Genomic DNA, 18738 nt, shown 5'->3' on the forward strand with positions numbered 1-18738 from the left:
GGCAGAGATCGACAAATTCTTGATTTCAGAAGGAATCAAGGGCTACGGGGAGAGTGCAGGGAAGTGGAATTGAAATGCCCATCAGCCATGATTTACTAAGAATCTTACCATTAGCCCTGTACTTTGCACTTTGGTAGGAGTAACCAGAAGGCATCGCCATACCTCAGTTGTTGGTAAAGTGTTAGAAAAGGTTATAAGGGATAGGGTTTATAATTATCTAGAAAAGAATAAATTGATTAGGGATAGTCAGCACGGTTTTGTGAAGGGAAGGTCGTGCCTCACAAACCTTATTGAGTTCTTTGAGAAGGTGACCGAACAGGTAGATGAGAGTAAACTGGTTGATGTGGTGTGTATGGATTTCAGCAAGGCTTTCGATAAGGTTCCCCACAATAGGCTATTGTACAAAATGCGGAGGAATGGAATTGTGGGAGATATAGCAGTTTGGATCGGAAATTGGCTTGCTGAAAGAAGACAGAGGGTGGTAGTTGATGGGAAATGTTCATCCTGGAGACCAGTTACTAGTGGTGTACCGCAAGGGTCGGTGTTGGGTCCACTGCTGTTTGTCATTTTCATAAATGACCTGGATGAGGGCGTAGAAGGATGAGTTAGTAAATTTGCAGACGACACTAAGGTCGGTGGAGTTGTGGATAGTGACGAAGGATGCCGTAGGTTGCGGAGAGACATAGATAAGCTGCAGAGCTGGGCTGAGAGGTAGCAAATAGAGTTTAATGCAGACAAGTGTGAGGTGATGCGCTTTGGTAGGAGTAACCGGAAGGCAAAGTACAGGGCTAATGGTAAGATTCTTGGTAGTGTAGATGAGCAGAGAGATCTCAGTCCATGTACACAGATCCTTGAAAGTTACCACCCAGGTTGACGGGGCTGTTAAGAAGGCATACAGTGTTTTAGCTTTTATTGATAGAGGGATTGGGTTCCGGAACCAAGAGGTTATGGTGAAGCTGTACAAAACTTTGGTGCGGCCGCACTGGGAGTATTGCGTGCAGTTCTGGTCACCGCATTATAAGAAGGATGTGGAAGCTTTGGAAAGGGTGCAGAGGAGATTTACTAGGATGTTGCCTGGTATGGAGGGAAGGTCTTACGAGGAAAGGCTGAGGGACTTGAGGCTGTTTTCATTAGAGAGAAGGTTGAGAGGTGACTTAATTGAAACATATAAAATAATCAGAGGGTTAGATAGGGTGGATAGGGAGAGCCTTTTTCCGAGGATGGTGATGGCGAGCACGAGGGGGCATAGCTTTAAATTGAGGGGTGAAAGATATAGGACAGATGGCAGAGGTGGTCTCTTTACTCAACGTAGTAAGGGAATGGAACGCTTTGCCTGCAATGGTAGTAGATTCGCCAACTTTAGGTACATTTAAGTCATCATTGGATGAGCATATGGGCGTACATGGAACAGTGTAGGTTAGATGGGCTTGAGATTGGTATGACAGGTCGGCACAACATCGAGGGCCGAAGGGCCTGTACTGTGCTGTAATGTTCTATGTTCTGTGTAAGGTGAACAGCTGTGGCCCCAACACTGAACCCTGCGGGACACCACTCGTCACCGGTTGCCATTCTGAAAAAGAGGCTTTTATCCCAACTCTCTGCCTTCTGTCAGACAGCCAATCCTCAATCCAAGCCAGTAGCTCACCTGGAACACCATGGGCCCTCACCTTACTCAGCAGCCTCCCATGAGGCACCATATCAAAGGCCTTTTGGAAGTCTAGATAGATAACATCTACTGGGTTTCCCTGGTCTAACATACTTGTTAACTCTTTAAAGAATTCTAACAGGCTTGTCAGGCACGACTTCCCCTTACTAAATCCATGCTGACTTGTTCGAATCTGACCCTGCACTTCCACGAATTTAGAAATCTCATCCTTGACAATGGATTCTAGAATTTTACCAACTACCGAGGTTAGGCTAATGAGCCAATAATTTTCCATCTTTTGCCTTGATCCTTTCTTAAACAAGGGGGTTACAACAGCAATTTTCCAAACATCTGGGACTTTCCCTGATTCTCCCTGAACTTTTTGACGGTTCGGTCTTGAAATCATTGGATACTTTGTTTCTGGGGAAACACAATTTTATTTCTTTGACCCTTGTGTCTAATGCGCTGAACTATTCACCGTGGGGGTTTGGAGACATCACTTAGACTCGTAAACAAAACCTCAGACTACCCTTCCTCAATCTTGTAATTCAAAAACTACATCCCTCCCTTGTTAACAAAACAATCCTAAAACTAGGCATAATTCTGTCTACTTTAAAATCTGTTTTCAAATCTTAATAACATTCATGAAATTTCATCACACCTTCATATGCGAGTTATGTGAACTTTTCAGATATAATTCGACCTTCTCAGTTTTCTTTTCCATAATTTATGGATAAATATCTAGACCAGTACTGCAGATTTTGAACTTCAGTGGAATTTTATTTTTCTTGAAGCTTTGAGGGTGTGTAGACAGTGAAGATTGAATGAAAATAGACAGTTTTGGGGTTTTGCTTGATTACTATTGATGATTATGGAATATTTCGGTACAATTTTACTGCTAAACTGGTATAAATAGGGAATATTTAGCATAGTTTTTAGAAATTCAGGTTTTGTGAGCCCAGAGGCCTACTTTCATAGAGTCATATAGCACAGGAACAGACCCTTTGGTTGAACTTGTTCATACCAACCAGTTTTACATAGAAAAACAGAAACACAGAAGATTGGAGCAGGAGGAGGCAATTCAGCCCTTTAAGCCTGCTCTGCCATCCATCGTGATCATGATTGTCCGACTCAATCCACCTAATCCTGCTTTCTCCCTATAACCTTTGATCCCGTTTGTCCTGAAAGGCTTTATCTAGCAGCCTTTGGAATGCAATCAATGTTTTGGCATCAACTACTTATTGTGATAATGAATTCCACAGGCTCACCACGCTTTGGTTGAGGAAATGTCTTCTCATCTCTGTCCTAAATGGGCTACCCTGAATCCTCAGTCAGTGATCCCTGATTCTGGACACACCCACCATCAGAAACATCCACCCTGCATCTGCCCTGCCCAGTCCTGATAGAATTTTATATGTCTTTGTGAGGTCCCCTCATTTGTCTGAACTCCAGTGAAAACAATCCCAACCTAGTCACTGTCTCCTCATATGTCAGACCCACCATCCCCGGAAACAACCTGGCAAGCCTTCACTGCACTCCCTTGAGAACAAGAGCATTCTCCTTCAGAAAAGGAGACCAAAACTGCACACAGTATTCTAGGTGTGGCCTCACCAAGGCCCTGTATAACTGCAACAACACGTCCCTGCTCCTGTACTTGAAACCTCTCGCAATGAAGGCCAACATACCATTTGTCGTCTTTACTGTGTCTGCACCTGCATGCTTACTTTCAGCGACTGGTGCACAATGACACCCAAGTCCTGTTGTACACTCCCCTCTCCCAATTTTCAGCCATTTAGGTCGTAACCTGCCTCCTTGCTTTTGCTTCCAAATTGAATAATCTCATGTTTATCCAAATTATACTGCGTCTGCTGATTTGCCCACCTACCCAACTTGTTGAGATCATGCTGAAGGATCTCTGTATCCTCATCACAGTTCACCCTCCCACCCAATTTGGTGTAATCTGTAAACTTTGAGATGATACATTTTGTTCCCTCATCCAAATCATTAATATATATTATGAATAGCTGAGGTCCCAGCACTGATCTCCGTGGCAACCCACTAGTTACTGCCTGCTGATTTGTAAAGGACCCATTAATTCCTATGCTTTGTTTCCTGTCTGCCAAACAGTTTCCTATCCATCTTAATACACTTTCCCTCATCCAATGTGTTTTAATCTTGCATAATAATCTCTAATGTGGGACTTTGTCAAAAGCTTTCTGAAAGTTCAAATATACTACATTGGCTGGCTCCCCCTTGTCAATTTTGCTAGTTACAACTTTGTAGAAATCCAACAGATGTGGCAAGCTTGATCTCCCTTTCATAGATCCATGCTGACTCTGTCTTATCCTGCCACTACTTTCTAAATGCTCCGCTATGAAGTCCTTACCAATGGGTTTGTGAATTTTCCCCACTACCGATGTTAGATTTACTTAGCCATACTTGCTTTCTCTCTACCTCCCTTTTTGAATATTGGAGTGACATTAGTCACCCTGCAATCTGCAGGGACTGTTCCAGAGTCTACAGAATCCTGGAAGATGACCACCGACTGCATCCATTATTTCTAGAGCCACTTTCCCAAAACTAAACTCGTCCATTTTGTCTGCTTTTGGCCCACATCCTGCTAAACCTTTCCTGTTTGTGTACCTGTTCAAATATCTTATAAATGTTGTAATTGTGCTTGCCTCTACCACTTCCTTTGGCTGCTCATTCCAAATATGCACTGCTGTCTGTGCAAAAAAGTTGCCCCTTAGGTCCCTTTTAAATCTTTCCCTCTTCCCTTAAACCTGTGGCCTCTAATTTTGAATTCCCCCACTCTCTGGGAAAGACTTTGGCTGTTCACCTTATCCACACCTCTCATGATTTTATAAACCTCAATAAGGTCACCCTCTCAACTTCCTACACTCCAGGGGAAAATTGTCCCAGCCTGTTAAGCAATCATTTGTGTTTAATTTATTCTACCTGCACCTAGAAAGCCTTTTTCTTACAATTCTTGCTTTCCAGGTTTAGGAAATGTGAGATGATAGTAAAGGTTTTATCCTCAAAAGTTGATTTTTTTCAGTGATGTCCTGCTGAATGTGGTTGATTATCTGGATTCCAGGGTATGTAGGAATTGCAGAAAGCTGACCTTTGCTCTGAGCTATGTTGCAGAACTGGGATTTTCAGGGTTTAATTATTGGTCATCCTGCTCCATATGACCACCATCCCTGGAAAGAATCCACTGTGTACTATGCTCATTATTTGCCACAACAATGCCAGAGTTTCACCTGACCAAACATGTTAGATTTCTTTACTACGTTGTGATGGTGAAAATAAGAATACTCAACTCCTTCACCTGGTGGATAGAAATTCATTCTTCCTGACAGAAATAAAAATCAAGCTTACTTGCTTTTGTATTTGTTCACAATCCCCAGTCTGCATTTACCACTCAGGCATTCCTGCACAAGAACAATACTCACAAGATGTATTTTTGGACTACTGTGGAAATCTTATTTTGATTAGGGTTTTAGACTTGGAATTGCAAAGTACAGAACCCATAAATTTGATGGAATTGTCATCGAAGTCTTAGTTTAACTTAGATATGTTGACCAGTCTCTCTGAATTATTAACACAACTTGTGGTTTACAGTATATAAACAAAAACAAAAGCTGTGACTATTCTTCAATGAAGCAGATGCTCCACAGTACATGCTATCTTTCTTTCCTTGTGTTGCTGATTATTAAACCTCTTACTCGTTACGCTCCTGATTGTATCAGATATTTTTAATCAAGTTCTGTAATAGTAAATAGATTTTTCTGGTGGTGAAAGGAATTGGGTAGGTACTTTATGATGGTCCAGTGTAGAAAATCAAATGGTCCTGATTTTAAAAGTAACACACAAAAATGATTCTCGGTAGGCTTAGTAATGTTACTACATAAAGCTTTTCATTTGAAAATAATGGTTGAGAGACTAAAGGTAAGTAATTTCAAGATTTAATAAAATGACTGTTTTCATATTGTGCTGATGATTGTGATTTTTTGGGGTACGCACAGGATATTGATCATTACTACAAATAAAAACCCTCATTGTATTCTACTGGCCTAATATCTACCCGATCTTAATTGAATATGTTGCATGAAATGTAATTGAAGATAAAACAGTTAATGCCGATATTTACATTGAAATGTTCATTTATTGTAGCAGTGAATTTATTTTCTGTAGCATTATACTACGAATTAATTTCACCAGGTAATACATTCCTAACACTAAGATAAGAATCACTTGCTCCCAGAAGTTTTGTCTGTATTAGCCCTTGTTGTTCCACATTTTAGACCTACCAGGTGTCTCTCCCGGTGGGATTCCTTGCCACACCACCTCTTGTTGTGTACCTGCGTAATGCAGCTTTTCATAGAACTGTGAGAGCAAATAAGAATCTCTCTCTCGCTTGCTTTCATTCTCGTGCGTGCTCTCTCTCTTGCGCGCTCCCCCTCTCTCTCTCTCTCTCTTTCGCGCGCTCTCACCCACTCACTCTCACAATGCCACATGCTACCCATCTTGTTATGTTTTAAATGTTTCGGCAACTGCAGCAGATTTTATAAGGAGCTAATCTCATTTCACAGTTTTATCCATAAGATTGAAGATCATATGTAAAAGTATGGAATAAAATTATACAACTGTACTTTTGCAGAACTTATCAATAAACTCAACATTTTGGAAGAAGAGGAGGAACCGCTTAACACAAGGCATGATCCATTTAGAGAGATTGATACTCATGGATTGAATCCTTTTGGAGACCCAGATGATGAGCCTGTTTTAGAAGGTAAAAAGTTTTCTTACATTGTAGTACATTCAGAATGGTAATTTTTAAAATAAACCAGTACAGATTTTTCAATAAAGCTGGGTTGAGACTTCATACTCTTGCAAAGCTTTTGGTATCACCAAAAGAACTTGGCGCATGCATTAAGCTACAAGAGTAATAATTGTCATTTGTTCAGTTCTGCTGGTTGTTTTGCTAACGTTTTAGAAACTGCACAGACATTCTCATCTCTGTATTGATATAGGAACAAGCTGATATGACTTACTCCTATTTGAAATTAGTAATTCATATTAGTTAGCAGCTAGCATTCCAAATATCTCAAAATCCATAAAATCCACTTCTCACTATCAACCAGAAATGTTTCAAATGAAGAGAGGAGTATGCTATAATCAAAACTATTCAATCTATACAAAGTGCAGATATTCAGAGAATTAGATGTACTTCCAGCGGTGAATACCGGAGGCAAAAACACAACAAAATCATGGTACAATGACAACACAGTTCTACCTACAGAATCAAAAGTCACCCTGGAAAATCTAGAAACAGGGACATTTTCCACATCTTGTTGAATTTAGATATGGAATGCTTCAGTATCTGAGGAGTTGTAAATGGTGCTGACCATTGCTCCTTGACAGTCAGAGGTGTTGCCATCACTGAATCCTCCCTATCAACACCTGAAGGTTACCATTGACCCAAAACTGAAGTGGACCAACCATATAAATACAGGTCAGAGACTAGGAATCTTCCAGCAAGTAACTCAACTCCTAACTCCCCAACATGGTGGCTCAGTGGTTAGCACTGCAGCCTCACAGCACCAGGGACCCGGGTTCAATCCCAGCCTCTGGTAACTGTCTGTGTGGAATTTGCACATTCTCTCCGCGTCTGCGTTGGTTTCCTTTGGGTGCTCCGGTTTCCTCCCACAGTCCAAAGATGTGCAGGCTAGGTGGATTGGCCATGCTAAATTGCCCATAGTGTTCAGGGAGGTATAGATTAGGTGGGTTATGGGGGATGGGTCTAAGTGGAATGCTCTGAGGTTCAGTGTGGACTTGTTGGGCCGAAGGGCCTGTTTCCACACTGTGTAGGGATTCTACACCTGTCCACCATCTATAAGGCACAAGTCAAGAGTGTGTTGGAATACTCCCCAGGTGCCTGGATGGGTGCACCTCCAACAACACTCAAGAAACATGGCATCATCCGAGACAAATCAGTCCACTGGATTGGCACCACATCCACAAACAATCACTCCTTCCATCTGTGCAGAGAGAAGCAGAGTTAATGTTTTGAGTGAAGAATTTTTACATGAAATATTAACTCTTCCTCTCTCTCAGTGGATGCTGCCAGATCATGGGAAGGTGATGACCTAGTGGTATTATTGCTGGACTATTGATCCAGAGACCCAGATAGTGTTCTGAGGATGTGTGAGTGATAATGGGAACTGCAGATGCTGGAGAATCCAAGATAACAAAATCTGAGGCTGGTTGAACACAGCAGGCCAAGCAGCATCTCAGGAGCACAAAAGCTGACGTTTCGGGCCTAGACCCTTCATCAGAGAGGGGAATGACCTCCTCCCTCACCCCTATCCCAGGCCCCAAGATGACTTTCCATATTAAGCAGAGGTTCACCTGCACATCTGCCAATGTGGTATACTGCATCCATTGTACCCGGTGTGGCTACCTCTACATTGGGGAAACCAAGTGGAGGCTTGGGGACCGCTTTGCAGAACACCTCTGCTCGGTTTGCAATAAACAACTGCACCTCCCAGTCGCAAACCATTTCCACTCCCCCTCCCATTCTTTAGATGACATGTCCATCATGGGCCTCTTGCAGTTCCACAATGATGCCACCCGAAGCTTGCAGGAACAGCAGCTCAAATTCCGCTTGGGAACCCTGCAGCCCAATGGTATCAATGTGGACTTCACCAGCTTCAAAATCTCCCCTTCCCCTACTGCATCCCAAAACCAGCCCACTTCGTCCCCTCCCCCCACTGCACCACACAACCAGCCCAGCTCTTCCCCTCCACCCACTGCATCTCAAAACCAGTCCAACCTGTCTCTGCCTCCCTAACCTGTTCTTCCTCTCACCCATCCCTTCCTCCCACCCCAAGCTGCACCTCCATCTCCTACCTGCTAACCTCATCCCACCTCCTTGACCTGTCCGTCTTCCCTGGACTGCCCTATCCCCTCCCTACCTCCCCACCTATACTCTCCTCTCCACCTATCTTCTTTTCTCTCCATCTTCGGTCCGCCTCCCCCTCTCTCCCCATCCCCCTCTCTGATGAAGGGTCTAGGCCCGAAACGTCATCTTTTGTGCTCCTGAGATGCTGCTTGGCCTGCTGTGTTCATCCAGCCTCACATTTTGTTATCTAGTGTTCTGAGGACCTGGGTTCAAATCCTGCCACAGCAGATGGTGGAATTTGAATTCAATTAAAATATCTGGAAAAAGAATCTTATGACGACCATGAATCCATTGTCGATTGTTGGAAAAAACCATCTGCCTCACGAATGCCCTTCAGTGAAGGAAACTGCCATCCTTACCTGGTCTGGCCTCCTGTAGTTGATTTTCAACTGCCCAATTGGGCAATTCGTGATGGGCAATAAATGCTGCCTGGCCAGTGATGCCCTCATCCATTGAATGAATAAAGAAAAAAATCTGCTGATTTTCTCCAGCATTCTGTGTTTATTTCAGATTCCCAGAATCCACAGTGTCTTGCTTTCATTCACTCCTTCCATCTCCACTCTGCAGCAACGGTGTGCGCCATCTAAAGGATGCACTGCAGAAATTCACCAACGCTCCTTAGGCAGCACCTTCCAAACCCAAGAACACTTCTATCTAGAAGGACAAGGGCAGCAGGCACGTAGGAACATGTCAAACTGCAAGTTTCCCTCCAAGCTACACACCATCCTGACTTGGAAATATATTACCATTCCGTGAATTTTGCTGGGTCAACAGTTTACACAGCACCAAGGGAGATTATTTGTCCCATTCTGACAAAGATAGGACAGCACTAATCCCATTTTTTAGCTTTTGATGCATAGCAGGATATGGTAACTCAGCTGAATATCAAGATACTGCTTAAATGTTCAGAAAGTTTTTGACTCAAGTACCTTTCCAGGCAGTGGGTTGTAGATTCTCATCTCCTTGTGAGTGAAAATATTTTCCTCCACTCCTAATGCCCTTCTACTTCTCATCTTAACTCCACGCACATAGAAGTGGAAGTAAGGCCATTTGGCCCATCAAGTCCACTCCGCCACTTAAATCGTGGCTGATGGTCATTTCAACTCCACTTCCCTGCACACTCCCCGTAGCCCTTGATTTCTTCTGAGATCAAGAATTTGTCGATCTCTGCCTTCTGTCGATCGTCCCGGCTTCCATTGCACTCCGTGGCAATGAATTCCACAAGCCCACCACACTCTGGCTGAAGAAATGTCTCCTCATTTCCATTTTAAATTTACCTCCTCTAATTTTAAGGCTGTGCCCACGGGTCCTCGTCTCCCCGCCTAACGGAAACAACTTCCCAGCGTCCACCCGTTCTAAACCATACATTAACTTGTAAGTTTCTATTAGATCTCCGCTCAACCTTCTAAACTCTCAAGAGTACAATCCCCGGATCCTTAGCCGTTCATCATACATTAAACCTACCATTCCAGGGATCATCCGTGTGAATCTCCGCTGGACACACGCCAGGGCGAGTATGTCTTTCCTGAGGTGTGGGGCCCAAAATTGGACACAGTATTCTAAATGGGGCCTAACTAGAGCCTTATAAAGCCTCAGAAGCACATCACTGCTTTAATATTCCAACCCTCTTGAGATAAACGACAACATTACATTCACTTTCTTACTTACGGACTCTACCTGCAAGTTAACCTTTAGAGAATCCTGGACCAACACTCCCAGATCCCTTTGTACTTCTCCTTTGCGAATTTTCTCACCATTTAGAAAATAGTCCATGCCTGTATTCTTTTTTCCAAAGTGCAAAACCTCACATTTACTCACATTGAATTTCATCAGCCATTTCCTGGACCACTCTCCTAAACTGTCTAAATCTTTCTGCAGCTTCCCCACTTCCTCAGTAATATCTGGCAGTCCACCTATCTTCGTATCATCGGCAGACTTCACCAGAATGCCCCCAGTCCCTTCATCCAGATCATTAATATATAAGGTGAACAGCTGCGGCCCCAACACTGAACCCTGCGGGACACCACTCGTCACCGGTTGCCATTCTGAAAGAGAGGCTTTTATCCCAACTCTCTGCCTTCTGTCAGACAGCCAATCCTCAATCCAAGCCAGTAGTTCACCTGGAACACCATGGGCCCTCACCTTGCTCAGTAGCCTCCCGTGAGGCACCGTATCAAAGGCCTTTTGAAAGCCTGGATAGACAACATCTACTGGATTTCCCTGGTCTAACATACTTGTTACCGCTTCAAAGAATTCTAACAGGTGGACAAGGTGGACAGAAAGCAGCTGATGCCTTTAGTTGAAGGGTCAATAGCAAGGGGTGTAATTTTAATGTGAAAAACAAGAGATTTGGCAGTGATTTGAGAAAAGCTTCTTTCACTGAGAGTGGTGGGGGCATGGGATGCACTGCCTGGGAGGGTAACTGAGACTAGAAGTCACAACTTTTAAAAGGTTACTTGCATGAGCACTTGAAGTGTCATAATATTAAAGGCAGTGGGCCTACTGCTGGTAAGTCGGGTTAAAGGGATCTTTCTCATAATGGCAGGTGGTGACTCGTAAGAATTCCACAGAGGTCAGTGTTGAAATCACACCATTCATGTTATACATGAACAAGCTGGATGGAGGAACTGAGGGCATTTTGCTAAGTTCTTGGGTGACACAAATTTAGGTTGGGGGGTGGGGCTTGTGAGGGTGACAGGTAATGTTTAGAAAGAGGATGTAATGTAGTTTTGGCTATTTGGACCACAGGGCTCTTCTGTACACTGTGATTCTATGATTTCTGCAGTTTAGAGGTGCTAAACTCACTAGTAATTTGTCTAAATTTGTTAATGGCTTCTGATATTTCACAGTCCTCCATCCTGATGTCTGTATCTGTACCTGCACCGTCCTTTTTCATTATGAAGACTGAGGCCAAGTATTCATTGAGTTCTGTGCTCATGTCTTCTGGGTCCATACACGCACACTTTATCTCTATAGTCCCGAATGGGTCCTACTCTTGCCCCAGTTATCCTCTTCTAAGAAACCCATTTCTGCTTTTCTTTATTCTATACGCCAGTGCTCTTTAATGCAGAGCACCTTGAGTTATAATCTGTAAAAGGGGTGTGAAAAGTGGTGTAACCTGTCTTTCAGTAACTTCTAGTGGTTTATTTTATTTGAACACTCGCTTTACAATCAACAATTAACCATTTATTTATCTAACTCCTAACTGAACAATTTAAGTAAACTATTGACAAACCAAATAAACCCCTTTCGAACTAACAACCATTCCTGAATAAAATAAGATTCTAATGGAATGCTGTTCCAATAAATACGGGTCTCACTTATATAAAATAAAGTAGAATTTAGTCTGTTGAAATTATAGCCAGAATATGTGTCTTCCAGAATACTCTGTGCCTTCTCTATCGAATGCTATGTTGGGGACGCCTCCTCCATTGATTCTTCAGAGAGGAATATTAACTAGTTGTGCCATTGGTACCTTTGATATTTAAATGGTGCTTTCTCTAAGACTTAGAGACGACTGTGAGAGCCAGTGAGTGTCTCTCGAGTGCTGAGAAGTGTTAACTCTGGAAGGTGGCACGTGGTTCTCCTGTCTTTGGGAACTGCCCCTTCTTTTATACCCTTGATGACATATTGATATTTCTTACTATAGGATTGGTCCTATGTTGCCAAACCATCAGATTTAAATGTATCAGAGATAATGGGAACTGCAGATGCTGGAGATTCCAAGATAATAAAATGTGAGGCTGGATGAACACAGCAGGCCAAGCAGCATCAACCTCTCTGATGAAGGGTCTAGGCCCGAAACGTCAGCTTTTGTGCTCCTGAGATGCTGCTTGGCCTGCTGTGTTCATCCAGCCTCACATTTTATTATCTTAGATTTAAATGTAGTTGGTTTTTGAAATCTAAGGGCCTGGTTCAAATTGATTGGCTAAATTGAAATCTTATTGCCTTGGTAGCAAAATAAAACTGCTGCTTGGCCTGCTAACTAAACAGCCTTTTGGATAAAAATGTTTCAATGCAGGCACTCTCTGTGTACCTGCAAACCCACAAGTTATCGACAGACATCCTTCTGGTATTTTGAAGCATAGAAAAAGTACAGCATCTTTTACGGGGTCCAGTCATAGCTTTCCCCCATAGCATTTTACAAACACCACATTCTAACCTCCTGCCTCCCAGTTCCCAAGTACTTTACCCAACTTTGCAACAGCAGGATGTGCAAATCATGGGCCTGAGCTCTGCAGACATACTGTAGTAAAATAGAACATATTAGCCCTCCTCCTAGAAAAATTTCACTCTTGTTTATGAACTGAGTCCCACTTGGATCTGCCACTGGTCTGCCTGCTCTTCAAACAGAGTCTTCACCTCACTCACTCCTCTCACTAACAGTGACTGACTGTCACAGGGCCCTCACCCGCTCCTCTCAGTAACACTGTCTGCCTGTCACGGGGCCCTCACCCGCTCCTCTCAATATTACTGCCTGTCACAGGGCCCTCACCCTCTCCTCTCAGTAACACTGCCTGTCACAGGGCCCTCACCCGCTCCTCTCAGTAACACTGTCTGCCTGTCACGGGGCCCTCACCCCCTCCTCTCAATATTAATGCCTGTCACGGGGCCCTCACCCCCTCCTCTCAATATTACTGCCTGTCACGGGCCCCTCACCCCCTCCTCTCAGTAACACTGCCTGTCACAGGGCCCTCACCCGCTCCTCTGAATCCTGGAGCTCACTCCCTCATGGCACTGCGGGTTTTATTTAAAACAAATGGTCTGCAAAGGCTCAAGCAGGCAGCTTATTACCACTTTCTGCAGTGCAGTTTGGGATGGGCGATAAACATTGTCCTAGCTAGTAACAGCTACACCCGGTGACAGAATTTTAAAAGTTCTGTCCATTTTCCCATCTACTTCCAAAACCTGGACCATAAGTGATGATCTGTGGAAGAAAATAGAGACTTTTTAAATATGGACACAAAGACCTGCTTTAAAAATTTCCTATATAGACCTTGAAATGAGTGAAGAGGTTTTTGAGATTGCAGGAGGAAAATGAACTTTAAGAAGTGGCATTCAGAAAAGAGAACATCAAATTTAGCTGTTTGATCAGAGCCAAAAAGCCATAGTGATCTTCTTGGGTGGGGGGCAGTGAGTGTGGGGACGGTGGTGTAGTGGTTCACCCACGTGTAGTTGGGCGAAGGATTTTATGGAGCAGTTTCAGATGAGTTACAGTGGATGTGTAAGGATGGTACCAGACAGATAAACGTAGCACCATGACTGCAGATCATTTGGTAAGAGTAGCTACAAGCAGCAGCAGCAGTAGCTGGCAACCGTATTCCCACTAAACTTCTGACTGTACCACCATGCCACCTAGGTGGTGGCTTCTCCCAAGGCAAGGCACTTTCAAATCTGCCACTGTGAACCCCTCCATCAAATCCAACCTAAACTCACTCTGTGCTTAGAAACTGTGACCCAGTCTACGGTTTCTTTTTCCTTTCCAGGGTTGATTTTCTCGCGATTGGGTTTCCACCACTTCTATGGCAGTTCTATACCTCTGTCCTCATTTGAAGTCAGTAATTAATGTCTGACTATGACTATGTGCAGTTATGATGCACTCTTCTCCTAATTTATCTTGTGTTATGACAGATGGCAAGCCAAACTGAATCAGCCTCACTATCACTGGATTCACAATACAGCAATTAAACCATTTCAGTGATTTTCAAATTTGCTGAATTGCTCTTAACCAGATTTTACAAATAATGGATCTTGAACACCAAGTTTATAACTTGAACAAAAATTAATGATTTATTGTTAGTAATGTAACTTCGTCAACATGCAGATAAACAAAAAAGCAATCCAATTAATATTTACAATCTAAAACCCAACCTCCTTTAATCATAAATCCCCACTCTTCGACAGACAGACAGTTAAAAGATAAGTTAAAACAAAAATAATGGAATCATAATGTGCCAATTTGATAACCGTTTCAATTTGAATATCAGACTTCCATAGAGCAGTTTTTGACACATTTGACAACACTCCTCCTGCCTCCCTAATGTCAGTCTATCCTAAACTAGGCCTGTGAATGTGATGGAATATTTGACTAGTGAAATGCTGCTTCAACAGTGCTCGAGTGTTGACACTATCCAGGATAATGCCTGCTTGATTGGAGCCTCATCCACCAGCATCAGCATTGTTTCCCTTCATTACTAACAGTCAGTGGAAGCAGTGTGTACCATCTACAATATGTGTTGCAGTAAGTCACCGAGGCTCCAATAAAAGCTCCTTCCAACCCCCAAAACCCTGCCACCCGAAGAGACAAGACAGCAAATGCATGGGAACACCACCACCTGCAATTTCCTTCCAATCTACACAATGACTTGACATGGAGGCATACTGCCCTTCCTTCATTGATAACATAGGTGAGTCCCTGGCTCAAGATTCATGGCAACAAAGGTGATTTGGACATTTTCTTTTCCTGGTGTCACTGAGCAGGTTATTGCTTATACAGCAAGTGCTGCTTCATCGCACTGCTGTTGACACATTCATTGGCTGTATATTCTCTCTATTCTTTGGAACAATAGAAGCTGTTGACTCATACCTAACCAGGGAAATCAGGGATAGTGTTCAAGCCAAAGATGAGGCATATAAATTGGCCAGAAAAAGCAGCAACCTGAGGTCTGGCAGAAATTTAAAACTCAGTAGAGGAGGATAAAATCTTTAATTTGGAAAGGGAAAACAGAATATGAAAGTAAAATGCTTGCAGAAAATGTAAAAACTGACCTTCTATAGAGAAAACTCCTAGTGAAAATAAATGTTGGTCCCTTGCAGTTAGAATCAGGTGAATTAATAATGGACAACAAAGAATTGGCAGATTAGGTGTTGGGGGATATGCTCGTATCAGTTAAGGATGTATTAACGGAGCATTTACAAAGCAATGACAGAATCAGCATGGATTGTCAGCATGGATTCACTAAAAGGAAATCATGCTTGACAAGTATTCTGGGATTTTTTGAGGATGTGACCAGTAGCGCAGACAATGGTGAGTCAGTCAATGTTATGTATCTGGACTTTCAAAAGGCTTTTGACAAAATTCCAAACTAGATATTAGGAGGGAGAATTAAAGCTTGTGGTATTGGACGTAATGTATTGGCAAGGATAGAGAACTGCTTGGCAGCCAGGAAGCAAAGAGTTGGAATAAATGGGTCCTTTTCAGAGTAGCAGGCTATGACAGGTGGGGCGCCGCAGGCTTCAGTGTTGGGACCTGAGCTGTTCATAATGCACATTAATGATTTGACAAAGGAATTGAATGCAATGTTTCCAAATTTGCAGATGTCACTAAGCTGAGTGGCAGTATGTGCTGTGAGGAGGATGCTAACGGACTGCAGTGTGTCTTGGACAGACAGGCTGAGCAGCCACGTACTTGGAAAATGCAATATAATATGGATAAATGTGAAGTTATCCACTTCAGTTGCAAGAACAGGAAGGTAGCTTATTATGTGAATGGTGGCAGTTGGAAAAGGAATGGAAAAGGTGAGGTACAATAAGACTTTGGCGTCACGGTGGAACAGTCACTGAAGGTTGGCATGTAGGTGCAGCAGGCAGTGAAGAAAACTAATGGCATCTGGCCTTCAAGGCGAGAGGATTTGAGTATTGGAGTAAGGATGTCTTCCTGCAGTTATACAAGATCTTGGTGAGGCCGCACATTGAGTTTTGTATGCAGTTTAGGTCTCCTATCCTGAGGAAGGATATTCTTGCTTTTGAGGGTGTTTAATGAAAATTCACCAGACTGATTCCTGAGATGGTAGGACTGACACATGAAGAAAGACTGGAGCGACTGGACTTGTACTCGCTGGAATTTAGAAGATTGAAGGAGGATCTCATAGAAACAGAATAAAATCCTGATGGGACTAGGCAAGCTAGATGTGGGAAGAATGTTCCCGATGTTGGGGAAGTACAGAACTCGGGGTCACAGATCTAAGAGTAAGGGGTAAACTATTAAGGAATGAGTTAAGGAAAAATTTCTTGATCCACAGTTGTGAACCTGTGGAATTCTCTCCCACAGGAAGCTGTTGGGGCCAGTTCATTAGCTATATTCGAGGGAGGTGGACGTAGCCTTTGTGGCTAAAGGGATCAAGGAGTATGGGAGAGAAAGTGGGACTGAGATTGTAAAATCAGCCATGATCGTTTTGAATGTTGGTGCAGGCTCAACGGGCTTACTCTGGCTCCTATTTTCTATGTTTACATTTACGTCTATGTCTATACCTGTCTATAACTTGCAGGTATGGAAGTGGAATTTCGGGGAACACTGTTGTCATGTGTGAACGTAAGCAGAGAGAGCCCATACATGATTGTTCTATCACTTGCTATTACTCTGGGAGAGGAAACATCGTAAGCCGTGAACCTGTAGCTGACTGAATTAATGGATACAAAATGGCGATAAATGTTGCCTGTTGCACACTTAACTTAAGGGGAAGTAAAAGGAGGGAACAAAAATCACCTACGGAATGCGATCATCTCATTCCAGCCTTAACAATGCATAGAAGTATTCAACAGCAAGATTAATCTAAAAGGTATATTGTAGTCCAGCTACAAAGATGTTCCCTGTACCTGTAACCATTTTTCCTGTCAATTGTACTGCTGGAATTCTCCTCAGCCTCTGTCTAATGAACAGTGCAGGCTGGAAACTACATTCCAGATATCCCCGTCACCTAGGTTTTGTCAAAATGTCCTGAACGTGAACGTTCAGTTGCTGCTTGTGCTTTCTTTTGCATGTTGCCTGATGAAGTGTCTTGTGTTCCTCATCTTTGTTTTTGTTGACTTGGCAATTCTAGTGGCCCCCTGACTGGCCTTCCATTTTCCATCCTCTGTAGATTTGAGTTCATCTACTCGAAATTTTGCTGCCCACATTCTAATTTGCCCAAGGATTCGCCAGTTCTGAATGGATTAATCTGCAGTAGTTTCCAGTTTTGCTGCACCTTGAATTTAAAAATCTGTTCCTTGTCTTTTGAATTCTATCCCTCCCGACCCATCCACCCGTGCACCACCAACACCCTGGTTTCAGACCTCTTTGCCTGTAAGTTCCGAGATCCTTCCAATAACTTTGTCCTCCAAGTCTAGCTGTGGGTGTTTTCCATTCCCAAGGTGGATACACCACCCCACCACCGCTCTCCCCACCCCCCGGCATTGACAGTCACATCTAGCTGCCAGAACCTGGAGTTCTTGAATTGTTCTCAATTTGCCACCCTGCCTCTCCGCTGCAAGACTGTCCTTATTGCCATGTGTACCTAAATTGTCCTACTTTGATTTGGTGCCAATACCACCCCCAATCCCCCAATGCTGTAATATAAGGCCTATTTCCACTAGGGGGAACTCTTGTAAGCATTTCCTCAATCAGCACAGGCTTTTGAAACAGAAACTGAAAACACAGGAAAAACTGACTCAGTCAGCCAGCAACTGGGAGTTCATATTTTGGGAGTAAATATTTCTTCAAAACCCATTATTCTCATTTTTATACAAGCAAAAGAAAAATACTGCGGATGCTGGAAATCTGAAACAAACACACAAAATGCTGGAGAATCTCGGTAGATTCAAAAGCATTTGTGGCGAGAGAAACTGAGAACATTTTGAGTCTGATGTGATTTCTTGTTCTGAAGACTGAAGAAGAATCATATTGGACCTGATGTGTTGATTCTGTTTTTCTTCCCTAGCGTGCACACTATTTCAATTTCATCTTTTTTAAAATCAGTTTCTCCTGTCAAAGTAGACAAGCTGACATTTTTCTCACATAATACTTTATTTTTTCCCCCCACTTAATCTGTCTAGATCCCTTTGCAGAAAGGAAAGTAGACAGTCTGTAAATCTAAAAACAACTCGTCTGCAAAATCTAGAATAAGGTAACAAAGTGTGAAGCTGGATGAACACAGCAGGCCAAGCAGCATCTCAGGAGATGCTCCTTGGCCTGCTGTGTTCATCCAGCTTCATGCTTTGTTATCTTGGATTCTCCAGCATCTGCAGTTCCCATTATCTCTGATTGCAAAATCTAGAATACTGTTTAAGTGAAGATAGACTGCAGATGTTAGGCACAGAAGGATCCTGGTTCATGAATCACAAAAAGTTAGCATGCAGGAACACAGGTGAC

General features: G+C 43.0%; 1 protein-coding gene across 5 annotated transcripts in view; it reads left to right on the forward strand.

Moving 5' to 3' along the window:
• Nucleotides 1–18738, forward strand: part of ehbp1 (EH domain binding protein 1) — a 344052-nt gene that overhangs the window by 107515 nt on the left and 217799 nt on the right. For all 5 annotated transcript variants that reach the window (XM_048536029.2, XM_059648293.1, XM_059648292.1 and 2 more), the window contains one exon: nt 6309–6440. In XM_048536029.2, coding sequence (XP_048391986.2) covers nt 6309–6440 — 132 coding nt within the window. The remainder of the gene's footprint in view (nt 1–6308; nt 6441–18738) is intronic.

The sequence above is a fragment of the Stegostoma tigrinum genome, chromosome 9, assembly GCF_030684315.1.
Source record: "Stegostoma tigrinum isolate sSteTig4 chromosome 9, sSteTig4.hap1, whole genome shotgun sequence".
Lineage (NCBI taxonomy): Eukaryota > Metazoa > Chordata > Chondrichthyes > Orectolobiformes > Stegostomatidae > Stegostoma > Stegostoma tigrinum.